Genomic DNA, 26,973 nt, shown 5'->3' with positions numbered 1-26,973 from the left:
TGAAGAGCTCAGGGCCAGCGCCCAGAGTTTAAGCCCCATGACCAACTGGAAAAAAAAAGGAAAAAGAAATTACTGGAAGATTACAATGAAAGAATTATTTTCTAATTTTTTAAAAAAAGCAAAGAAAAGTTCAGAGAAGTACGAAAGTTTTAAAACAAATAAGCATAGCTAGAGGAGAGCTCCTGCCTAGCAAGTATAAGGCCCTGTGCTAAGATGCCAATACCAAAAAACTAAATAAAACGAATTAATCTAAAAAGCAGGCAAGTATTGTTTAAAAAAAGAAAAGGTACACTCTCTAAAAGTCACATATTTTCTTATCCCAGTGTCACAGGAAACAGAAAGCCAAAAATATAAAATAAAACTTTAGTATGTTCACAAATAAAATAAAATTTTAAAAAAAAACTTTAGCTGTATTTCCATCCAGAGATGGAATCTATTGCACTACCCCCTTTGACTCTTATGAACTGCTTCACAAGGCAGCAAATTCACACGTGAAAAATTCATTTTATGACATTTCAGCAGCTGGATTTAAAGAAGCCTTACTAAAGCTTCTACTTTTGGCTTCTCTGAACACTAATAAAATCTGTTTGTAATCTGACAGAAATCAAATTCATGTTCTCATGGAAAATCAAAAGCTATAAGGAGAAAATACAAGTAGCTTCATTCACCACCAACCATTAAATACCAAACAGGTGAGACTTGTTCAACTCACCCAACCAAATCTCAAACCAAGTGCTGTATAAACGCATATAAAACTACCAAAGTAAATGCCCAATATGAAAAGATAACTGTTTCATTAAATCACTAACACAATACCATGGAACTATCTTAATTCGTTGTTTCTAGAAAGAAATTCCTATCTGAATAAGTCTTAGGTAAACTACCAAATGCTTGAAAATCATTATAAAAATCACTAGGAGAATACTATTACTTAATATCACTATCATTTAAGAACGATAGTGGTGCCGTGCACCGGTGGCTCATGCCTGTAATTGTAGTTACTCAGTAGCCTGAGATCTGAGGATCATGGTTCAAAACCATCCTGGGTAGGAAAGTTCTTGAGTCTCTTATCTCAATAAACCACTCAGAAAACCAGAAATGGCACTGTGACTCAAGTGGTAGAGCACTTGCCTTGAGCTGAAGAGCTGAGAGACAGTGCCCAGGTCCAGAGTTCAAGCCCTCCTACCACCACCAACAAAAAAAAAAGAATGATAGTGATTATCACTATCACAGTCTGTCATATGTGTTTTGTTTTGGGGGTTCTTCTTGGGTTAGAGACCAAGATTTGAACTCAGTACCTGACAATTTCACTCTCCCCCTCCCCCCCCATCATCTATGTTTCTATGAATGAAATTGATTCTATGTGCCTTTTTTACCACAATCACTCTGTGTGTCTGTCTGTCTGTGCACAGATGCATACCAGCACTAGGGCTTGAACTCAGCCTGGGTGCTATCCCTTAGCTTTTCCATGCAAGGCTGGTGCAGAGTATCTTTGACTTTCCTGCCTGAGATGGCTGAGCCATTGCTGTCCAGCTTAATCAACAATTTTTTAAAGATGGTGAACTATGAAAGGAATGATACTTATCAAGAAACTGAAATGTACAACTACTTAGAGATAATAAAATTAAAGAGAAAAAAGCATTCTTGAAAGAGTCACAGTAAGGACAATATAGGTCTACAGTATCAAAATGTTTAAGTCAATCACTAATAATTTCATGAGTTCAATTTATAAATAGGGTTGAGCAAAATTTCAAAATAGGTTAATATATAATATTCTGGAGAAAACTGAAACCATCATGGCAACACTAGTAACTAGTATATTTTTCCATCAACAGTAAGTTCACTCATAAGAAATAGACTGCCAACCTAAAGCTTACTAATACTAAAAATTCACAATACCTATTTTTACATACCTCTATAGTAGGATGAGTATTATGTTTATAAGCAGTATATAAGGGAAACTGAATTTGAAAAATTTTTGCTACACATAGTAAGAGTTTTTCCTTCTCATCTGTACTCCATAAACTAAAGGGATCAGAGCTCTTTGAAGATTCCTCCTCAGTCAGATTACAAATTCTTGTAGAGTTTGGTTTCTTTTCTATTGACTTTTGTCTTTCTGTACTTCCTTCATTACACTCTCTATCTATAGTCAGTGGTTCTTCCGCTTGATTACTCTCATCTTGCCACGTGGAATCTATGTTAATAGTAGTACAATGTTTACAAAGCTGGTCCCGGAGCACTTGAACTTGGGCAATCACTAAGTTAATAAGTGCACACACTACTTGGTTAAAAATCTCCAAATGCTTATATTCCTTGAAGCAGCATAGACATTGCCTATAAGAGAAAAAAAATTCAATAAATAAATGCTTCCTAGAGGCAACAATTATTTTTAATATACTTTTTTAAAAGCAAATATTAAAACTTATTTTCTTCTTTTTGAGAAGCTTTGGTTTTATAATATAGGGCTCCAACCCAGGGCCTTCATCATGCTATCAGAGCTATATTCTTAGCCCTTTATCTAAATTTTGTTTTCTCATTTCTGCTGAAGTAGCACCATAATTGCTCAAAAAGATAACATCACACCTACAAATGGAACTTAAGTTAAAGTCACCATGTGAAGATTAGTACTATCATCTTTAGTTTTATGTATGTATCTATCCTTCTTACACAAGGAATTTATTTAGGCAAAACAATTATGGGCTATTCCTTTGCTTCTTCACTGAATTCTGAACACATATTCAATGAGTATTTTGAAAGCTAGTTATAGCTGGGCACCAGTGGCTCACACCTGTAATCCTAGCTACTCAGGAAGCTGAGATCTGACTATCACAGTTCAAAGCCAGCCAGGGCAGGAAAGTCCATGAGACTCTAATCTCCAATTAACCAACAGAAAACCAGAAGTGGCACTGTGGCTCAAGTGGTAGAGCGCCTTGAGCTCATAGAGCTGAAGGATAGCGCCCAGGCCCAGAGTTCAAGCCCCACGACCGACAAAAAGCAAAAAACTTATGAACAACCCAAGCCAGAATAATCCAGTTATAACAATCCCAAACTCTCATCTCATAACTTTAAGGTTAACAAATGTATATTACTGTTAAGATACAATTTTTTAAGCTATGCACCAGCAGCTTACACCTGTAATCCTCACTATTCAGGAGGCTGAGATCTAAAGATCACAGTTTGAAGCCATGTCATCAAAAAAAAAGCTGGATATGGAGCTGTGGTTAGAATGGTAGAGCACTAGCCTTGAGCATAAAAATTAAGGGGCAGCACCTAGACTGAGTTCATGCCCCAGGACAAGCACCTTAAAAAGAAAAAAAATATATATATATATATATCTATACACACACACTCACCCAAACAACTTTTACCCAGGCACAGTGATACATGTCTGTAATTGCAGCCCTTGAAGAATAACACTGAAATACTACTGGTTTGAGGCCTGCTTAGGGTACTACATGGTGAGACATATTTTGTTCAAAATAGAATACTTTTAATTTGGCCCACAGAAATTTGTAACATATTATGCCTGTTTTCTCAGCCACAAAATGAAAGGGTTATTTCTTTGAAGGCCTTCATCAGCTTTAAAATTCCTTAATATAAAAACTTCTACAAAAAGAAAAAGGTTCCAAAAGCAATTCAGATGAACAGTCTGTTTATGCAATGTTTAGGGAAAATCAGCTTTAAGGATAAGTCATGAACTTCAGCATTTTATTATTTTACATTTTTATTATTATCTTTAATATGTTGAATTAAAAGCCCTTTCATAGAAAGGGCTAGTCTTACGGTTTGAATCCAAGGGCTTATGCACTGTCCCTGAGTATTTTTTTAAGTGGGGCAAATATATTTCATTTTATTTTAAAACAGTAAGATATCAAGTAAGTACAACAAAACTTGGCAAACACCTTTAATTTGTAAAATTTTCTATTTCCTAAAACTATTCTCTTATCTGGAGTAATAAACCAAGCATAATTACACCTTGTAAATATGACAAATAGATCTTTTTTGTTATTTTTACTTCAAGCTTTAAAACTTCACAATCCTTACACAAGCACTAATACATTTCTATTGATATTGAGAGAAGACTGAGAAGTGTCTGGTAACTCCTGCCATGAGCTGTGCCTCATCTATTCTTACTACATTATATGGTCCTTTCGTAAGGAATATTTTCTCTGCCAATAACAGGTTCTTGTTGATTTTCAGATTCAATTAGAAGACCTAATTTGAGACTGGTAGATATTGAGGAAGGACAAGAGCAAGCAACTAAAGGGTAGGACACATATTTAACAGAATTCTACCAGGGAAGTTCCAAACATCCAAAAAGATAGGCCTATTCAGACAAGAAGCCTTTAGAACACCAAACAAACCAGACCAGAAAAGAACATCCCATTACCACAATGTAATCCACACAGGATCAATAGAGAACAAGGAAAAGATTCTAAAAGCTGTCAGAGTAACTACAGATTTCTTAGCTGAGACCACGAAAGCATGAAGAGCCTGGAATGATGTAGGCCAAACACTAAAGGCAAACAACTACCAACCAAGAATACTATACCCAACAAAGCTCTCCTTCACAACTAAAGGACAAATAAAAACATTCCATAATGAAGAAAAATTAAAACAATTTATTGCCACCAAACCAGTACTACAGAAGATAATTAAAAGATATTCTTGAGCATTTTTACTTAAGGCTAGCACTCATCACTTGAGTCAGAGCTCCACTTCAGGTCCTTTTGGGTGGCTGAGTGGAGGTAAGAATCTTATGGCTGGTGCTGATGGCTCATGCCTATAAGCCTAGCTATTTAGAAGGCTGAGATCTGAGGACTGTGGTTCAAAGCCAGCCCGGGCAGTAAAGTCCCTGAGACTCTTAGCTCCAATTAACTACCAGAAAAGCAAGAAGGGGAGCTGTGGCTCAAGGAAGTAGAGTGCTAATCTTGACCAAAGAGATCAAGGACAGCACTCAGGCCCTGACCGCCCCCACCCCCCAAAAAAGAAAAATGCTGGGGTTGGAGGGGAGAGGAAGGAAGAAGAAACCCTTTCACATTGTTGATGGGAATATAAATTAGTACAACCACTCTAGAGGGCAGTCTGGAGAGTACTCAAAAAACTAAACATAAAAATACCCTATGGGGCTGGGAAGGTGGCTCAGTGGTAGAGCGCTTGCCCTGCATGCATGAGGCCCTGGGTTCGATTCCCCAGCACCACATAAGCAAAGAGAAAAAAAAGCCAAAAGTGGCCCTGTGGCTCAAGTGGTAGAGTGGTAGCCTTGAGCTGAAAAGCTGAGGGACAGTGCCCATGCCCAGAGTTCAGGCCCCACAACCGGACCCCCCCCAAAAAAAAAATACCCTATGATCCAGAGATACTACTCTAGGGCATCTACCAAGGGCATTACAGGATGCTGTAAATATATTTGCACACCCATGTTCATTGTTGTGATATTCACAATAGCCAAGTCATGAAAACAGCCTAGAAACCCTACAACAAATTAGTGGATCAATATATACAATGGAATTTTACGCATCTATCAGAAAGAATAACATATCATTTGCAGGGAAATGGGTCAGACTTAGGAAAAATGTTAAGTGAAGTCAGGGTCATAGAGACAAGCAGTGCCTATTTCTCTCATACATGAAAATTAGATCTAATATACAAACACAACCAGCACCAGCTCATACTTATAATCCTAGCTACTTAGGAGGCTGAGATGTGAGGATTGATTTCAGCCCAGGCAGGAAATTAAGTGAAACTTTTACCACCAATTAACTACAAAAAAAAGCTAGTAAGTAATACTGTAGCTCAGGCAGTAATTTTGAGCAATGAAGCTCAAGGACAGGCCCAGGCCCTGAGTTCAAGCTCCAAGGTCAGACCCAAAACTTAAATAAAATACAAACATACATGATAATATACACAGGGTATTATGCATATACACACAGACTGACTACAAAATGTCATACTTAAGGAAGGAGTCCAATTGTGAAACTCCTCTGAACAATTAATGAATTCTCGTAACAAAATATATACCATGAAGCAGAAACATGGTGAAGAACAATGGGGGGGGGGGGTACACAAAGGAGGAAGGGTAAGCAAATGCAGTCATTAGTCATTATATTCAATGTACACTATGTAAAAAATGAACTATGTAAATTGAATGTAAAGATGGGAAGGGGGGAAAATGAGAGAGAATAATGGAAGGGGTGACATTGATCAAGATGTCCTGTACTTATAACTTGACTTATGAAATTGAAACTTTATTGTACAACTACTTAGTTTAAAAAAAAAAAGCTCCAAACATCTCTGAACATAAGGGTGAAACATGGGGCAAAAAACAGGACTCAGTGAGAATATATTTTGATGTCCAACAACCAGATTAACATTTCTCATGGCCAAACACTAAAGGATGTATACCTTAGAGAATACAAATATTCTAAGAGAAAAGCCAGTTTATCCTCACATACAAAGTAGACCAACATTGAGAGATGTTCTACCCACAGAGAACAGCCAATCCACTTTTTAGTTGCTCTCCCTGTCTTTCCTTCCAGCTCCTTCCCTTTCTCCCCCTTCCTATGTCTCCTCCCTTCCCTTTTTCTCATATACCCCTACTGGGGCTAGAACTCAAGACCTGGGCACTGACATTTAGCTTTTAACTCAAGGCTAGAGCTCTACCACTTGAGCCACAGCTCCACTTTCCGTGTGTGTGTGCGTGTGCGTGTGTGTGTGCGTGTGTGTGTGTGTGTTTTTAGCTTTTAACTCAAGGCTAGAGCTCTACCACTTGAGCCACAGCTCCACTTTCCAGCTGTGTGTGTGTGTGTGTGTGTGTGTGTGTTTGTGTGTGTGTGTGTGTGTGTGTGTGTGTGTGTGTGTGTGTGTGTGTGTGTGTGTGTGTGACAAGAGAGACAGAGACAGAGAGGAGTCTCAGACTTTCCTCCTTGAGCTAGCTTCTAAACAAAGATCCTTAGATCTCAGCCTCCTGAGTAACTAGGATTAAAGGTATAAGCCACCAGTAGCACCCAGCTTAATGGTTCACTCAACCATAAAAGAATAGCCGAAGATAACAAGAATTTTCAAAAAACCTGCTCTACAAAGACAGATAAAAACAACAGCAAAATGATTGGTAGAACTGAATTCATAAAATGCAAAAAAGGGAAAAAAGGTCTTAAATCCAACTTATGCTGAGTAGACAAGAATGAAATGATAATGAAAACAAATATGGATTACAAAATACAATCCTGTCAGAGCAAGACTTATAGCAAAGTAATAATAACAGTTCCTAAAAGACAAAACAGAAAGGAAGTGGTGCTGTGGCTCAAGCAGTACAAGTACTCGCCTTGAGCTGAAGAGCACAGGTAAAGTGCCCAGGCCTAGAGTTCAAGCCCCATGACTGACAAAAAAAAGGAAAAAAAAAAAAAAAAAAGCAACAGAAAGTATAAAGTGAGAAAATTACCAAATAAAAATGTTCAGTCAGGCACTGGTGGCTCATACCTGTAATCCTGGCTACTCAGGAGGCTGAGATCTAAGGATCATGGTTCAAAGCCAGCCCAGACAGGAAAGTCCAAGAGACTCTTATCTCCAATAAACCAACAGAAAACCGGAAGTGGCTCTGTGGCTCAAGCAGTAGAGCCCTAGCCTTGAGCTGAAGAGCTGAGGAACAGTGCCCAGACCCAGAGTTCAAGCTCCATGACCGACAAAAACAAAACAGCCAATACTTCCACAAATCAGTATTAGTACCTACAATGCAATAGAGTGCTATACTTCACAGTGATGATAGAAAACCATTTTCCACATAAAATTCAGTATCCAAAAAAAAGCTTTTCATTCATGTGTAGAAAAAAAATTTAGCCCTATAAAGTATAAAAAGTACATTTTGCCTATGTATTTTTTCTTAGAAGTCTTTCTCACCAAGCACTGGTGACTCACACTTACAATCCGAACTACTCAGGAGGCTGATATCTTAGAATCTTAGCTGGAGGCCAACCTAGATAGACTGGAGATTCTTATCTTCAATTAGCCAGGAAAATGCCAGAAGTGGAGTTGTAACCCAAATGGTAGAGCACTGGATTTGGGTAAAAAAGCCAAGGAGAAGTACCAAATTGAGTTCAAGTTCCAGTACTAACTACCTGCTTGCCACAAAAAAAAGAAAAAAGGGGGAAAAAATGTTCTTAACAAGTATATGAATCAAAAAAACTGACAGGCGTCGGTGGCTCACGCCTCTAATCCTAGCAACTTAGCAGGCTGAGATCTGAAGATCGAGGTTCAAAGCCAGCCCAGGCAGGAGAGTCTGTGAGACTCTTATCTCCAATAGAAAACCCGAAGTGGCGCTGTGGCTCAAGCAGCAGAGCGCTTGCCTTGAGCTGAAGAGTGAGTGCAGGGACAGCACCCAAGCCCCACAACGGACCAAAAAAAAAAAAAAAAAAAAGACTAAAAACTGGAATTACACTGTACATTCAATATACAAGAAAAGTAATTTTAAGATGAGATCAGAGGGGTAGGAAATTGGCTTAGGGGTAGAGTGCTAGTCTGGCACACATGAAGCCCCAGCTCAGTACCACATGAACAGAAAAAGCTGGAAGTGGTTCTGTGGCTCAAATGATAAGAGTGCTAGCCTTGAGCAAAGAAGCTCAGGGACAGGGCCCAGTCCCTGAAATTAAGCCCCAGGACAGGCAAAAATAAATAAATAAAATCAGAAAAGGAAATAAATGTTTAGCAATCCTTGAGAGCAATCAATACAGACTGAAGCAGGAAAAAAATGAAAAAACACGACATAAGTCTGTGGGAGAAAAATAACATCAAACTAAAAAGGGTTAGAGAGTTGGGGAAAAAATTAGTGATCCATACAAGGAAAATAATTCACATGAAGCTGAGCATCGGTGGCTCAAGTCTGTAATCCTAGCAACTCAAGAGGCTGAGATCTGAGAATCATGGCTCAAAGCCAGCCTGGGCAGGAACGTCTGTGAGACTCTTATCTCCAACAAACTACCAGAACAACAGTAAGTGGTGCTGTGTCAAGTGGTAGAGCGCTCGCCTTGAGATGAAGAGCTGAGGGACAGCACCCAGGCCCAGAGTTCAAGCCCCACAACTGACAAAAATTAATTAATTAATCATAGCTACTTTATCATTTACATTTTAACAGTATAGATTGCTTGTATTCACCAATATCATTCATACCCTTATACCAGACTTTACTGCCTTTATAGTTCTTACAACTATTACTTTCTAGCCTTATTAAAATTTTATTATCCACCTGAGGGCTTACATTTTAAAACATAAAGTTTGTTTTTTTTTTCTCAGTTGTGAAGCTTTAACTCTGGGCCTGGGCACTGTCCCTGAGCTCTTCAGCTCAAGGCTAGTGCTCTACCACTTGGGCCACAGCACCACTTTCGGTTTTCTGGTGGTTTACTGGGGATGAGAGTCTCACAAATTTTCCTGTTAGGGCTGGCTTTGAACTGTGATCCTCATATATCAACCTCCTGAGTAGCTAGGATTACAGGCATGAGCCACCAGCGCCAGGCTCCAAGTGACTTTTTTTTGAATGCAGTCACACCTGTAAGCCTAGCTACTTGGGAGGCAGAGGTTGGAAGGCTCACAGTTCAAAGTAAAGTTTTTAAGACCCAAAGCTGGGCACAGTGGAATCCTAAAGCTACACGGAAGGACTGGAAGGATCACAGTGCCAGTCCAAGCCAACAATCCTTGAGGTTCCATCTCCAAAGAAAGAACTGGGACACATTGGCAAGTACTTGACATCAAAGCAATAATAGGAAGACTAAGAGGCAGATTGCCAGACAAAAAGGAGATCCTAAATCAAAAATGTCCTTGAGCCAGGTGCCAGTGGCTCACATCTGTAATCTTACTAAGAAGACTTAGAGGTGAGGACTGTGGTTTGAAGCCAGCCTAGGGAGGAAAATCTGTGATACTCTTATATCCAATTAATCAACAAAAAGGCAAAAGTGGATCTGTGTCTCAAGTGGTAGAGCATTAGCCTTGAGCATAAAAGCTCTGGGACAGGGCCTAGGACGGTAGCTCAGTGGTAGAGTAACTGCCTTGCAAGCATGAGGCCCTGAGTTTGATTCCCCAACACCACATAAGCAGAAAAAGCCAGAACAGGCCCACAACCGGCCAAAAAAATAGCTCAGAGGTAACACCCATAACACACACACACACACACACACACACACACACACACACACACACACACACACACACACACACACACACACACACACACACACACACACACACACACACACACACACACACACACACACACACACACACACACACACACACACACACACACACACCCTTGATGCCAAAATAAAACAAAACCTTATTTTTTGTATATGTGGAGCACATACCTAAACCTATTCAAAAGCAATTAGCTTCTAAACTCTGTTTTTAAAAGTAAGTTACTGGGGGCTGGGAAGGTGGCTCAGTGGTAGAGCGCTTGCCTTGCATGCTGAGGCCCTGGGTTCGATTCCTCAGCACCACATAAGCAAAAAGAAAAAAAGCTGGAAGTGGCGCTGTGGCTCAAGTGGTAAAGCACTAGCCTTGAGCTGAAGAGCTGAGGGACAGCGCCCAGGCCCAGAGTTCAGGCCCCACGACCGGACCCCCCCCCAAAAAAAAAAAAGAAAAAGAAAACCAGAAGTGGCGCTGTAGCTCAAGTGGTAGAGTGCTCGCCTGGAGCTGAAGAGGCGCTGTGGCTCAAGTGGTAGAGCACTAGCCTTGAGCTGAAAAGCTGAGAGACAGCCCCAGGCCCAGAGTTCAGGCCCCACGACCGGACCCCCCCCCAAAAAAAGAAAAAGAAAAAGAAAACCAGAAGTGGCGCTGTAGCTCAAGTGGTAGAGTGCTCGCCTGGAGCTGAAGAGCTGAGGGACAGCATCCAGGCCCAGAGTTCAAGCCCCAGGAACAAAAAAAAAAAAGAGATGCTAAAACTGATGATATACCAGTGTATTTTCTTAGCATATAATAATAGTACAATGTTTTAAATGTACAATACTACATTATAGTCATTCTATAGGTATATACAGTATACCTTGACAAGCGCATTCATTCTGTTAGATTTCTTTTAACAACATACCAGTTTTAGATAATTAAAACCTACAAGCTTTTCTTAAACAATGTGTAATTTTACAGATGAAGGAAAAAATTCTTTTAAAAAGTATACTACTAGCCGGGCGCCTGTAATCCTAGCTCCTCAGGAGGCTGAGATCCCAGGATCTCGGTTCAAAGCCAGCCTGGGCAGGAAAGTCCGTGACACTCCTATCTCCAATAAAACCCCTAGAAAACTAGAAGTGGCACTGTGGCTCAAGCTGTAGAACGCTTGCCTTGAGCTAAAGAGCTGAGGACAGCGCCCAAGCCCAGAGTTCAAGCCCCACCACTGACAAAAAAAAAAAAAAAGTACACTACTATAGAGCAACTGATATTTGAAATTAACTATTCTTGCTAAACTCTATGATTAGCTAGCCTGCTATAATGTGTACCTCAGGACATTCTCTTGTGCCACCATATTCAATATGTTCACTGATCATTGTACATAATACTGTGGGCAACAGTGGATAACATTCTTACTCATAAAAATTTTAGAAAGATTATTTAAATTGGATAGGCACTTAAGTGAAGATTCTTAGTGTGAGGATAAAGATGATTTTAAGTACAGATAAACATCCACTTAAAGCCAAAGGTATCTAATGCAACAATGCAACATCCAAGAAGAGAACTTGATGACAAACAAAGGCAATTCAAAATATAACTCATAAAGTTAATCTTCAAAATACAGAAAAATGCATACCTCTGTGTCCAGGAATTGATATAAGCAAAAATTTTGAGAGTATGTTCCTTCCTAAGCTGCAGTCCATCACCACCTTCTATATCTGATACTGAAATAAAGAAAAATAATTATGAATAATGCTAAACCAATGTTAAAGCCAATACAAAAACAAAAACCTCAATTTGCAATTTTTTTTGTGTTTTTTTTTGTGTGCCAGTCCTGGAGCTTGAACTCAGGCCTGGGCACTGTCCCTGATATTATTTTGCTCAGGGCTTGTGCTCTACCACTTAGACACAGCTCCATTTCTGGCTTTTTTGGTACTTAGTGAGAGGTAAGAATCTTAGGGACTTTCATGCCCTGACTGGCTTCATACCCTGATCTTCAGATCTCAGCCTTTCCTGTATACCTAGAATTTACAGGTATGAGTCACCAGTACCCATCACAAATACACTTAAGTCAATCAATCTTGTGTTACTGATGAATCTGAGTTTAAAAACAGATTCCTAACATTAGATGCATGAAGAAGGTAACATTTGCTGGTTTCTTATCTCAAATCCAAATCTACTCTTCTGTTTTATGCTTTGTGGTATAGGTCCCGGGACCTCTGAAAGCTATACTTTTATATCCAGCTGGCTTCCTGTTAAGATCTTCCTGATGCCTATGAGACGCTAGAACTAAAGGAGAGAAAGAGAGCTTGTAGCTTGAGATACAGAAAAACAACAATAGCACTGGTTCCATCTGCAAAGTTTCTCTTAGAATTCAAACAACCAGTCTTGAGGTCCCTCTACCAGCAGTACCAGTGGTAGCTCAGCAGCATCCCTTCCTTAAACCCTAGATCTCTCCACAAGGCCTCCCTTAAATTATTAGATTCTGACAACCCAATTTTAATGTCTATTTTCCCCTTCATAGGGAAAATAAGTTGTTTCCTAAAGACGCCAGTTTGGTCAAGGTTGCTTCTTTCTCTTAAAAATCCAGTATCCCACCGGGCGCTGGTGGCTCACGCCTGTAATCCTAGCTACTGAAGAGGCTGAGATCTGAGGATCACGGTTCAAAGCCACTCCAGACTCCTATCTCCAATAAACCACTAGAAAACCGGAAGTGGCACTGCGGTAGAGTGCTCTCACCTTGAGCTGAAGAGCTGAGGGATAGTGCCCAAGCCCAGAGTTCAAGCCCCATGACCAGCAAAAAAAAAAAAAAAAAAAAAACCCAACATCCCACTATTAAACTCTCTCCTCAACTTTCTGACTGATCTCCACTGAATTTCAAAAACGGTATGTTTCACTATGAAAAGATCCTAAACTGGACACCGAAACTGTATTTTAAAAGTAGCTTGCTGGAAGCTGGGGTCTGGTAGCTCATACCTATAATCCTAGCTACTCAGCAGGCTGAGATCTGAGGATCATGCTTCAGAGCCAGCCCAGGCAGGAAAATCTATGAGACTATTATCTCCAATTAACCACCATGAAACCAGAAGTGGTGCTGTGACTCAAGTGGTAGAGTGCTCGCCTTGGGCTGAAGAGCTCAGGGACAGCACCCAGGCTCAGAGTTCAAGCCTCATGACCAAAAAAAAAAAAGTGGTTTGCTGGGGACAAGGCTAAACGGTAGAGCACTTGCATATTAGCATGTACAAGACTGTTCAATCCTTGATATTACAAAATAAAATCAAAAAGTGAATCTGGATGCCAGACACTGGTGGCTCTGTGAGTCTCAGAGCTGAGGGTCCCATTTGGAAACCAGCTCAGGCAGACAAATCCAAGACACTCTTCAAAAAACTAGCAAAATGCTTAAGTGGTATGGCTTAAGTGATACAGTGCCAAGGTTGAACAAAAGAGCCAAGTATGGTCATAAGGCCCTAAGTTCAAGCCCCACTATTGGCAAATAAATAGTACAGTTGGACTAATGTCCAACTAATATCTTCTAGTGTAAAATGTTATATTATACAAAAGATTGGGGACAGTAAGCCTTTTTTTTTTTTTTTTTGCCAGTCCTGGGACTTGAACTCTTTCAATCTTTGGCAAGTTTCATTAAACTATTTTCCTGTGTACACATACTATACTTTGATCATATGCATGGGCCCCATCCAACTTCTTTCCCCTTCCCACTGGTTCTCTCCCCTCAAAAAAAAAAAAACCAGGCCCCTTTTTACATTCATGTGATACATGTGTGTATGTCTAGTCTGTGCATGAGAGAACAAGGAATATTTAAGTCTGGATTATTTAACAGTTTCATCCTTTTTCCTGAAAATAACATATTTCCATATTTTTTTTCAATTTTTTTATGGGACTTGGGTGTGAATTCAGTGTCTAGAGTAAGGGCTATACCAACTGCAGCCATATTTCCCAGGCCAATTTCATTCTTTTTAGCTGATTAATACTACATTGTATATATTCTATATTGTCTTTATCCATTCACCAGTTGATGGGCACAAACTGACTCCACAATTTGGCTACTGTGAATAGTGCTGAAATAAACATCAGTGTGCAGATAATATCTCTATTATATACTGACTTACAAGGTTACTTCCAATATAGGCCCAGGAGTGATAATGCCAAAATCATGAAGTAGTTCTATTTTTAGTTTTTGAGGATCCTTCATGCTAATTTCCACCTAAACACATTATTTACATTCCTACCAACAAACACTGTATAAGGGTTCCTTTATTACACACATCTTAACTAGCAGTTCTTGATCCTCTTTCTTTTTTGCTAGCCATTCTAAGTGGGGCAAGATATCTCAATTCATTTATTTGTATTTCCTTCACAACTAATGAAGTTGAACATTTCTTCATACTTTATTCGTTGCCAGTGCTGGAGTTTGAACTTAGGCCTTTGTGCAACTCTTTCTCTGCTTTTTCTCTCCTGGCCGGCACTCTACTGATTAAATCATGCATACACTTCAGGCTTTTTGGTGGGTGGCTAATTGCATACCAGTCTTCTGATCCATCTGTCCAGGTTGGCTTTGAACTTAAGACCATCAGAATTCAGCTTACTGAGTTGCCAGGACTACAGGCATGAGCCACTGGTGTCCAGCTCCAATTAAATAGCTGCATGTGAAACTGTGACAAGTGGTAGAGCACTAGTCTTGAGCAAAAAAGCTCAAGGACAACATCCAGGCCCTGAAGTTCAAGCCCCAAGATGACACATGCATGTGGACACAAATGTGCAAGTGAGCCGGGCGCTGGTGGCTCACGCCTATAATCCTAGCTACTCAGGAGGCTGAGATCTGAGGATCGCAGTTCAAAGCCAGCCCGGGCAGGAGAGACCGTGAGACTCCTATCTCCAATAAACCACCAGAAAACCGGAAGTGGTGCTGTAGCTCAAGTGGTAGAGCGCTCGCCTTGAGCTGAAGAGCTGAGGGACAGCACCCAGGCCCAGAGTTCAAGTCCCACGACCGACCAAAAAAAAAAAAAAAAAAAATGTGCAAGTGCTCACACTCACACAAATGTTGCTTGTGTCTTCATCTTCAAGTGTTTTCCCTATGTTTTTCTGTAGCAGTTCCAAAGTCCCATGTCTTACAGAAACGTCTTTGAGAAATTTTCAATTGATTCTTGCATAAGATGAGAAATTGTGATCTAGTTTCATACTTATGCATGTAGATGTGCAGTTCTCCCAATACCATTTATTGAAGCCGGGCGCAGGTGGCTCATGCCTGTAATCCTAGCTACTCAGGAGGCTGAGATCTGAGGATCACGGTTCAAAGCCAGCTGGGGCAGAAAAGTCCATGAGACTCATCTCCAATTAACCACCAGAAAAATCAAAAGTGGCACTGTGGCTCAAGCGGTAGAGCGCTCGCCTTGAGCTGAAAAGCGCAGGGATAGTGCCCAAGCCCAGAATTCAAGCCCCACAACTGACCAAAAAAAAAAAAAAAAAAAAATATATATATATATATATATATATAAAGCTCTCTTTAATATGTATCACAAGCTTTGTCAAAGATTCTATGGTTGTAGTTATATAGGTTTATTTCTGGGCTTTCTAATCTACTCCATGGGTCTACACGTCTGTGTTAGTACTTTAGTACCAGCACCTTGGTAGTATAATTTGAGATAGATACTATGAAACCTCTAGCATTGGCTTTTTGCTCAGAATTGTTTTGGTTATTCATTTTTTCAGTGCTTCCAGACATATTTTAGGATAGGTTTTTCTATTTTTTGTGAATAATGTCATTGAGATTTTGATATTGATTGCTTTGGGTCTATTGATCACTTTCATGGTATAATCATTTAACAATACTCAATACTAAGGACTTCTGATGAACATGGTTGGTCTTTTTTTTGGGGGGGTGAGGGTCCAGTCATGGGCCTAAACTCTGGGCCTGGGCGCTGTCCCTCAGCTCTTCAGCTCAAGGCTAGTGCTCTACCACTTGAGCCACAGAGCCACTTCTGGATATTTTTTTTTCTGCTGAGGAATCAAACCCAGGGCCTCATGTATGCAAGGCAAGCGCTCTACCACTGAGCCACCTTCCCAGCCCCACATAGTTGGTCTTATGATCTAGTATCTTCTTAATTTCTTTCTTTGGCATTTAAGACTTTTCTTGCGGTCTTTCAAGTCCTTTAATTTATTCCTAGGTTGTTTTGGTGTTTCGTTTTGTTTTTGGTGTGCCTGTTCTAGGGCTTGAACTCGGCCTGGGCACTGTCCCTGAGCTTTTGTGCTCAAGGCTAGTGCTCTACCACTTGAGCCACAGCTATACTTTTAGCTGTTAATAGGAGGTAAGAGTCTCAAGGACTTTCCTGCCTAGAACCACAATCCTCAGATTTCAGCCTTCTCAAATATGAGCCATTGGCACCCAACCCTATCATTTTAAAAAAGCTATCGTGAATAGAATTTATTCTTTCTCAGCAAGTTCATTACAGAAAGCTATTGACTTTTATATGTTTAACTAGGTTTTTGTGCTTTGTGCTGGTCCTGAAGCTTGAATTCAAAGCCTGGGAGCTGTTCCTAAGCTTTTTTGCTCAAGGCTAACACTCTTACTATTTGAGCCACAACTTCACTTCCAACTTTTTGGAAGTTAATTGGATATGAGTTTCATGGATTTTGGCTGGGAAGGTGGCTCAGTGGTAGGGTGCTTGCCTTCAATGCATGAGGCCCTGGGTTCGATTTCTCAGTACCATATAAGCAGAAAAAGCCAAAGCGGCATTGTGGCTCAAGTGAGCTGAACAGCATCCAGGCCCAGAGTTCAGGCCTCACGAGGGACAAAAAAAAAATTCATGGACTTTCTTACCTGGGCTGGCTTCCAACTGTGATCCTCAAATCTCCGCCTCCTGAGTTGCTAGGATTACGGGCTTGAGTCACTAGCACCCAACACTGTTCAGCCTGCATCTGCTACTCTGCTGTAATTTCTACCAGGTCGAATAGATTTTTTTTTGTTTTCTTTGGGGGCCAGTTATGAAGCTTAAGGTCAGAGTCTCACACGCTCACTTACTCACTTATTAAGGCTGGCACTCTACCACAAAACCACACCTGTACTCCCAGCTTTTCGCTTATCAGTTGGAGGTAAAAGTCTCAGAGACTTTCTGCCTTGCTGGCTTGGAACTGCAATCTTCAGATCTCAGCTTTTTGAATAGCTAGAGATACTAACTTGAGCTAACCCTATCTGCATATCCAAGAGTTTGTTGGGGGCTGTTTTGGTTTTTTTGTTTTTTTTTTTTTGGTTGTAGGGCTTTAACTCTGGGCTTGGGTACTGTCCTTGAGCTCTTCAGCTCAAAACTAATGCTCAATCACTTTGAGCCATAACACCACTTCCGGTTTTCTTGGTTAATTGGAGATAAAAGTCTCAAGGACTTTCCTGCCCTGGCTGGCTTTGCACTGTGATCCTCAGATTTCAGCCTCCTGAGTAGCTAGGATTACAGGCATGAGATAACAGTGCCCGACTTATCCAAGGGTTTTAAATGGAGTCTTTTAATATCTGCAAAGAGTAATGGTTTGTCTTCTTCCTTTTCTTATATTTATAATTATTGCAATACAAAGGAATTTCAACCTAGCATGTCAGTTTATATGTACAATGTATCTGTGTGAATCTGAGTGTGTGTGTGTGTGTGTGCGCGCGCCTGCGCGTGCGTGCGCGAGCTGGCACTCTATCACTTGAGCCACAGACTCTACTTTTGACTTTTTTTGTGGCTAACTGGAGGAAAAACTCTCATGGACTTTCTACCTGGGCTAGACAAGAACTGTGATTCTCAGATCTCCTGAGTAGCTAGGATTACAGGAATGGTCCACAAGTACCTAGCTAGTACAGGAATGATCCACAAGTACCTAGCTAGTAACAATGAATCTTGATCAATGTCACCCCTTCCATCTTTCTCCCCCATCCTGCCCAGCTCCAGGATGTTTTCCTTCGAAACAGTTTTGAACTATGGGGCTCAAATTGGCCACCACCCCACAAACCTCCTGAATCAGACTCCCAAATGCTGAGATTACCAATGTGTATCACCATTTCTGGCCAGCAAACATTTCAGTTATGGCCAGAAAGTTATGTATTTTAGGTTTCACAAGCATACAGTCTCTTATAACTATTCTAGTCTGCTGTAATATCTAGAAAGCAAACGTAGTCAACACACACAAATGAGCATGTCTATATTACAAAATTAAGCAGCTGGTTAGTTTAGCTGAGAAACCATAGTTTATCAATTTTATGCTACAGTAAAACAACAATAACAAGAAAGTACATAATTCTGTATTTAAATCTTTACTGTGCATAGAAATAATTATTTCCTGAACACCAGATCACACCAGTAATTCTAACTGAAACTAGAAGTAGAGGTGTGGCTCAGTGGTAGAGGACCAGTCTTGAGCAAAAAAGTCAAGTGAGAGCATGAAATACTGAATTCAAACACACGCAAACATGTACACACACACACACACGTGTGTGCGCGTGCACATACAACAGTCATTTATGCATTTACTATTATCTACTGCATACTTTGTACTTAGTAGTACATATATGATAATAAATGAAAAGGCAACAGTCTCTACCTCACAGAACTTAAGTACAATAAAAATGGACAAAAAGAGATAAATAAATATAAAATACGTACACTGTGCCAAGAAAAAATGAAAATAATATAGGATAAACCACTACCACATAATGGTGACTCAGGAAGACTTGAAAGAATATTCTAAGCAAATATGGAAAGGTTAAGAAGTCACACATAAGGACCTGTTATATACCTAGCTACTCAGAAGGCTGAGATCTGAATATCACAATTCAAAGACAGATCTCAGCCTCCTGAGTAGCTAGGATTACAGGTGTGAGCCACCTGCACCCGGCTTCAATAAATGGTATTGGGAGAACTGCACATCTACATGCATAAGTATGAAACTAGATCACAATTTCTCATCTTATGCAAGAATCAATTGAAAATTTCTCAAAGACGTTTCTGTAAGACATGGGACTTTGGAACTGCTACAGAAAAACATAGGGAAAACACTTGAAGATGAAGACACAAGCAACATTTGTGTGAGTGTGAGCACTTGCACATTAGTGTCCACATGCATGTGTCATCTTGGCAACGAATAAAGTATGAAGAAATGTTCAACTTCATTAGTTGTGAAGGAAATACAAATAAATGAATTGAGATATCTTGTCCCACTTAGAATGGCTAGCAACAAAGCAAGAGGATCAAGAACTGCTAGTTAAGATGTGTGTAATAAAGGAACCCTTATACAGTGTTTGTTGGTAGGAATGTAAATAATGTGTTTAGGTGGAAATTAGCATGAAGGATCCTCAAAAACTAAAAATAGAACTACTTTATGATTTTGGCATTATCACTTCTGGGCATATATTAGAAGTAACCTTGTATGTCATCTTGGGGCTTGAACCTGAGGGCCTGGATGTTGTCCTTGAGCTTTTTTGCTCAAGACTAGTGCTCTACCACTTGTCACAGTTACACTTGCAGCTATTTAATTGGAGCTGGACACCAGTGGCTCATGCCTGTAGTCCTGGCAACTCAGTAAGCTGAATTCTGATGGTCTTAAGTTCAAAGCCAACCTGGACAGATGGATCAGAAGACTAGTATGCAATGCAATTAGCCACCCACCAAAAAGCCTGAAGTGTATGCATGATTTAATCAGTAGAGTGCCGGCCAGGAGAGAAAAAGACAGCCCAGGCAGTAAAGTCCATGAGATTCCAATAAACTACCAAGAAACCTGAAGTGGAGCTGTGGCTCAAGTGGTAGAGTGCTAGCCTTGAGCAAAAAGGAGTTCAGGAACAGTACCCAGACTCCATCACCATCACCATCACCATCCTCCTCCTCCTCCTCATCATAATACAGGAAATTTCCAACAATGTTACATGGAACAAGCTAAATATTACATGGGTAAGGGAGGAGGATTTTTTTTCTTCCTTTGACAGTACTGGAGTTTGAACTCAGGTCTTTGTGCTTATTGCAGATGTGCTACTTTGTGTATATAACATATATGTATTAAGTATATCATATATATCTATATGTGCATATCATATATGTATATCATATATACATGCCATTATGTGTGTGTGTGTGTGTGTGTGTGTGTGTGTGTGTGTGTGTGTGTGTGTGTGTGTGTGTGTGTGTGTGTGTGTGTGTGTGTATGAATTGAGTTGGGGTGAGGATCTAGTATTAGGATCTAGTAGCAGGGAATCTACCTAGCAAGACACAAGTCCTGAAATTCAAACAAAAAAGGCACTCACTGGTGGCTCATGCCTGTAATAATAGCTACTCAGGAAGTTGAGATCTGAGGATCAATCTTGGAACATACCAGCCCAAACAGAAAGTCTGTGAGACTCTTCTGTGGCTCAAGTGGTAGAGCACTAACCTTGATAAAAAGCAGCTCAGAGGTAACACATAGATCCTGTGTTCAAACCCCAGGACCAGTACCACAAAAAAAAAAAAAAAAAACACAGAAAAAAATCCATAAAGAATACACACCACAAAAACAATCAGTATTTCAAATTTCAAGAATCAATCCAACCTGTAAACTAATGTATACAAAAAATGCTTTATAACTAATGTATAATGGGCTAAGCATGTACCTTCATGACAATATGCTTTACATATCTGAGGCCATGATTCAAGCACCACCACCAAAGGAAAAAAAAAAAGACCTATATTCTCATAGCATTTAAAGAACTCAAAAAATGTATAGTTTCCTAAGTTCAAATTCTAATACAGTCACTAAAAATCAAATGCTCACGGGCGCCAGTGGCTCATGTCTGTAATCCTAGCTATTCAAGAGGCTAAGATCTAAGGATCACAGTTCAAAGCCAGCCCAGGCAGCAAAATCTGTGAGACTGTTATCTCCAATTAAGCACAAGAAAACCAGAAGGGGCACTACATGGTTCCAGTGGTAGAGCACTAGACTTGAGGAAAAAGATCTCAGGGACAGTGCCCAGATGCTCCACAACCCATACACATACATACATACATATACATACATGCATACATACATACATACACAGACACACAATATTAAGTGCTCTTAGCTGGGCACTAGTGGTCAGGCCTGTAACCCTAAGACGTTGCACATGCTAGACAAGCATTCTACCAGAGCTACAATTCCTAGCCCACATAAATGGCTTAATAGGTTGATGTACATTTAAAGCCATTTTTACTCTCAGGAAATTTTACCTTACAAGTCAACTAATTAACCTCAACCTAACACTAAAATATTCATTTCAAAGCATATATAGAAGACTGGAGGTTTGTCTCAAATGGTACAGCAAAATCTGTGAGTAGAAAAAAGAGCAAGAAGTCGGGCGCCGGTGGCTCACGCCTGTAATCCTAGCTACTCAACAGGCTGAGAGCTGAGGATCACAGTTCAAAGCCAGCCAGAGCAGGAAAGTCCAATTAACTACCAGAAAACCAGAAGTGGTGCTGTGGCTCAAGTGGTAGAGAGCTTGCCTTGAGCTGAAGAGCTGAGGGACAGTGCCCACGCCCAGAGTTCAAGCCCCACAACCAACCAAAAAAAAAAACAAGAGCACTTACTTAGGAGGCTGAGATCTAAGGCTCACCATTCAACACCAGTTCACGCAGGTAAGTTCACAAAACTCTTCTCTCCAATTAACCACCAAAAAGCTGTAAGTGGTCATATGGGTCAAATGGTAGATAGAACACCAGCCTTGAGCAAAAAACTAAGGGAAATACCAGGGAGCGAGCATACACATGCATACACACACACACACATACAGAGCCTGGTCTACATGCTGATCTGCTGCTTTAAAAAAAATTAATGTGTGTTAATTTTACTTGTTCTCTTGGTTAATCAAACAGTGGGAGATGAATTGTAAGCACGTTATTCTGGGAACTGGAACTCAGGACTTACGCACTGCTGCCCCTTAGCTTTGTCGCTAAAGGCTGACACTCTACCTCTTGAGCCACAACTCCATTTCTGGCTTTTTGCTGGTTAAATGGAGGAAAGAATCTCAGAAGCTTTTCTGCCCGAAATGGCTTCAGTGATACTCAGATCTCAATCTCCTCACTAGCTAAGATTATAGGCGTAAGCCACAGGAACCTCGTTTAATTCTAATTAAGACTGAATCTTAGGCTGGGAAGGCGGCTCAGTGGTAGAGTGTTTGCCTTGCATGCATGAGGCCCTGGGTTCAATTCCTAAGCACCACATAAGCAGAAAAAGCTGGAAGTGGCACTGTGGCACTGTGGCTCAAGTGGTAAGAGTGCTAGCCTTGAGCTGAAGAGCTAAGGGACAGCGCCCAGGCCCAGAGTTCAGGCCTGTGACTGACAAAAAAAAAAAAAAAAAAAAGACTGAACCTTTGTACAGGGGAGGAAAAGGATAGACAACCAATAATGATTGAGTGAGATTACAAGAAATATACATAACCTACTTGAACACAACAGGTTTTTTTTATCAACCTAAAACTATCATGTTCATTCTCATGCTGCATCCATCACAGCCATAAATACTTTTTTTTTTTTTTGAGGGGGGTCCAGTTGTGGGTCCTGAACTCTGGGCCTGGGCGCTGTCCCTCAGCTCTTCAGCTAAAGGCTAGTGCTCTACCACTTGAGCCACAGCGCCACTTCCAGCTTTTTTTTCTTTTTGCTTATGTGGTGCTAAGGAATCGAACCCAGGGCCTCATGCATGTAAGGCAAGCACTCTACCACTGAGCCACCTTCCCAGCCCCACAGCCATAAACATTAGTATGGTAAGATACAGTAATACCTTCTGCTCTCAAGAGAAAGAATTTTATGTTTGGACTAGGTGCTGGTGGTTTCCACCTACAATCCTTACTAAAAGAGACTGAGATATGAGGATCTTGATCCAAAGCCAAGGCAGTAAAGACCATGGGACTTTCATCTCCAATAAACTACTCAAAAAAATCCAGAAGTGGCAAAGTGGCTCAAGTGGCAGAGTATTAGCCTTAAGCAAAAAGAAACTTGAGCATAAAGAAACTCAGGGACAAAGAGCAGACTGAGTTCAAGCCCCAGGGACGGACACACACAGGGAAACACACACACAAATAATCTTATGTAAGGGTACAGACACAGCACAGAGGAAAAAATGAGAATAACTTTAAAACTACAAAGATTTTTTAAAAATTAATTGGTAAATATCCTGGTGTAAATTTCATTCAAAATTTGTGATTTTTTTTTAAAGAAAAAAAACAAAGTATCTCTAGTAGGATACTAGTTGTTTAGGAAGCAATTTTTTTTTTGGGGGGTGGGGCCTGAACTCTGGACCTGGACACTGTCCCTTAGCTCCTTAGCTCAAGGCTAGCGCTCTACCACTTGAGCCACAGTGCCACTTCCAGCTTTTTTTCTTTTTGCTTATGTGGTGCTAAGGAATCGAACCCAGGGCCTCAGGCATGCAAGGCAAGAGCTCTACCACTGAGCCACCTTCCCAGCCCCTAGGAAGCAAATTTTTAAACATTTAGCAGCTAAGTATTTTAGACACCATTGTCTAATACCACTGTTCCAGGAATTTCCCAGACAACATTGACTAGTAGCTTAATGATCTATATGCCATCTTTTTTTAAAAGAATTGAAACTTTAGTTTCTTTACATATTATGGCTACAATTTTCCTACTTAAATTTAAAATAACTTTAAAATCACCAAAAATTTAATTATTTTCCTTATATTAAACAACAAAGCTATCCCAAGTCAAAATCACACAACTTAACATCTAAGATACATATGTCTTTAATAAGGACCTATGTTTACCATATCCTAAACCATCTATACCAAAAATTATCTCAAAATACCAATAATCTTAAAATTCTAGAAAAAATTAAGATACAGGGGTTGGGAAGGTGGCTCAGTGGTAGAGTGCTTGCCTTGCATGCCTGAGGCCCTGCCTGGGTTCGATTCCTCAGCACCACATAAGCAAAAAGAAAAAAGCCAGAAGTGGTGCTGTGGCTCAAATGGTAGAGCTCTAGCCTTGAGCTGAGGGACAGCGCCCAGGCCCAGAGTTCAGGAGCCACGACCGGACCCCCCCCCCAAAAAAAAAAGAAAAAGGAAAAATTAAGATACAAATACTGGAAATTATGGGTTGAATATGTGCAACTGTCTACTTGTACCTGTAATGAAGTATATGTACGCCTGAAAGTAAATTAGGGCAGGGTCGTAGTGGCTCAAACCTGTAATTCCCGCTACTTAGGAGGCTGAGATCTAAGGACTCTGGATAGGAGGCAGAAAAAGTCTGTGACACTCTTATCTCCAATTACGCAGCAAAAAGCCAGAATTGGAAGTGTGGCTGAAAGAGTAGAGCCCCAACCTTAAGGGAAAAAGCTAAGCGATAGTGTGAGGCCCTGAGTTCAAACCCAGTATCTGAACAAATAATAAAAAGTAAATTAGAACCCTTCCTCTATTACTTTTAGACATTAAAGTAAAACTATAACGTAAAAGCCAAACAGGACTACACATTTTATAAATCAGTTGAGTATTCGAAAACAGGTTGCTCGGAAGTTGGTCCAAATTTCACACACAAGTTCAAAACCCACATAAACTTCGTAAATGAGAATTATGTCATCAAGTTTTTGCCAATTATCTTCTCATCTAGTTCACCTCTTCCAGCCTAGTCCTTTGGGCCTAGTCAACTTCCAATACAATTCGTTTCTGTAGGCAGAAATACCATCTTGTAAAGGCCAAGAATAAAAATCAGTAAAATATGGCCAGAAAAGATCAGCATATGCTCAATAATAAAAAGTACAAGGCCTTTTATTCCAGGAGACCGGCCATGAACTACGCCAGGAGAATATCTGATCCACAGCTCTCCTTCAACAGAATTTGCCATTAAAACGACGCACGTTCCGCCAAGAAATTTCATTATCTATTTTTTTTTTAATAAAGGTGGGAAGGTTTCAATCATCGCTATCCCGGTTCATTTTCAGCTATTTAAGGACTGGCAGATGGGTTTCATACACCCACACACCCTCAAGGGAGGGAAAAGCCACCACCCTCTTCCCAAGGAGTTTAATGAAAATGAGCAGGTAAAAAAAAAAAAAAGGCCTCGGCTGCACGCTGGAAATCAAAGAGGGCGGCCAGACCGCTCCGGCCTCGGAGCACAGCCCGGTCCTGCGACGCTACCTTCCCGACAGGGCAGTGGGGGCGAAGAGCTCGTTAGTGCCGACGTTAATTGACACCTGTAATGAGGAAACTTTCCGAGAGCTCCTAGGCCCGGCCGGGCCCGAGCTCCGCGGCGGCCGCCACTCGGGCGCCCAGGTAACCAGGCCGGCCTGGGCCTCAGGCGCCGCGACGGCCGCACCATCACGCACCTTCCCGAGGCGCTAGGCCAGCACGCCGCCGCCCGCCGCGATCGTCGCCTCCCGCAGGCCTCAGCAGCCTGGGAAGGCCAGAACGCGGCGCGGGGACCCCAAACCGGGCCCCCCAACAGGCCGCCACCCCGGCTACTTACTTTCATTTAACACCTCCACCAGGTCTGCGCAGTTCTCACACATCGTTCGGCCGCCGCCCCCCCCCTCCCCCGCTTAGGTTCGCACTGACTGAGCCCGGCCGGCGGGGGGGAGGGGAGAGAGGCGGAGGAGGGGGCCGGCCGGCCGGCGGGGCGGGGAGGCGACGAGGGCGGGCGGCGGCGGGGACGGGGCGGGGAGCCGGAGGATGGGGGGGGAGGGGGGCCGGCGGTCCCCGGAGCGGGCGGGGGAGCGGAGGGGGGCGAGGGGTGGTGCGCAGGCCGGAGGGGCGCGGAGGCGCCGGCGGCGAGGAAGGGGGGGAGGGAAGGACGGGGGAGGGGAGAGGAAGGGGGCGGGTGGGAGAGAAGCAGCAGAGTCACTTCACCACCGACCAGACGCCGCGGCCACCGCCGCTGCCGCCGCCATTTTAATACAGCGCTCGGGCTGCGCTCGGCTCTTTCCGCCCAGGCTAGGGAGCCGACGCGAGGCGCCTCGCGCTCTCATTCCCCCTCCCCCTCTCTCCTCTCTCTCGCTCGCTGTCTCTCCCTGGCTCGCTCGCTCGCTCCCTCTCTCCCTCTCCTCTCCTCTCTGGCTCTCTCTCTCTCTCTCCTCCCGCCCTCCCACCGCTCGCTGCGCACACACGCCGTACGCCGTACGCCGCGCACCCCGCCGAGGCCGGCCCGCCGCCCTCCCTTTCCTCTTCCGTCCGGCCTCCCCGCCCTCGGTCCACCCCCTCTGCGTGCTCGCCCTCCCCACCCCGCCCGGATCTCTGTCGGCGGCCGGAAGGGAAACGCGAAGCCAGCGCGGCCGCGGGGGGAGTCCGGGTGAGTGGAAGATGGCGGCGGCGGCAGCGAGCGGGGCGCGGGGGCGCGGCGTCGCCCACCGCCGCCCGGCCGCGGCCGGTCACCCGCGCCGCTCCGCCCCACCCCCCGCCGCCACGCTTCGACATTTTATCCGGGGTGGGGAGGGTGGGGGGAGCCGGGGATGGTTTCCGCCCGGATTCGGGCGCTTGGAGGGTGGGGAAAGCGCTGGGAGCCGACGCTCCAGGCCGGGGTGCTGGCACACAGCCCGCACCCCACGGGGTTCCGAGAGAATGGAACAGCCCTGCCTGAACCTGCGCGCCTTCCAACGCTGTGCGCCTTCTGTGGCCCGGAGCTGAAAGACACCTTGACGGCAGTGGGAATGGCGAGGTGACGGCCCCTGGCCCCTCGCGTACAGGCCTGGGGGCCCCTCCTGGGGACCAGCAGCAGCCGCCGCTGCACCCCTCCTCACCCGTAACGGCGTGCTCCCCGCCGCGCCGGCTCGAGCGCGTAACCGGGGCTTGCCGTGGAGACCCGGTGATGAGGGGTAACGAGGGGAAGGAAATTTCCTCCCCCTTGGC

The 26,973-nt window shown here is 42.5% G+C and overlaps 1 protein-coding gene across 4 annotated transcripts in view; it reads right to left on the bottom strand.

The window, feature by feature from the left end:
• The window catches only part of LOC138835945 (ubiquitin carboxyl-terminal hydrolase 34), a 205,512-nt gene extending 179,748 nt beyond the window's left edge, over positions 1 to 25,764 (bottom strand). For 2 of the 4 annotated variants that reach the window (XM_070034518.1, XM_070034519.1), the window contains exons 1-3: positions 25,598 to 25,763; positions 11,780 to 11,867; positions 1,914 to 2,334 (exon numbers count right to left, since the gene is read on the bottom strand). In XM_070034518.1, coding sequence (XP_069890619.1) covers positions 1,914 to 2,334; positions 11,780 to 11,867; positions 25,598 to 25,640 — 552 coding nt within the window. In that variant the 5' untranslated portion in view covers positions 25,641 to 25,763. Of the gene's footprint in view, positions 1 to 1,913; positions 2,335 to 11,779; positions 11,868 to 25,597 lie in introns of those variants that run through there. The other 2 variants (XM_070034520.1, XM_070034521.1) reach the window with 2 other exon arrangements.
• Between the last annotated feature and the right edge of the window lie 1,209 nt (positions 25,765 to 26,973).

Source organism: Dipodomys merriami, unplaced genomic scaffold (assembly GCF_024711535.1).
Source record: "Dipodomys merriami isolate MVZ:Mamm:240054 unplaced genomic scaffold, mDipMer1.0.p SCAF_242, whole genome shotgun sequence".
Lineage (NCBI taxonomy): Eukaryota > Metazoa > Chordata > Mammalia > Rodentia > Heteromyidae > Dipodomys > Dipodomys merriami.
This window is presented reverse-complemented; position numbering and strand designations above follow the sequence as displayed.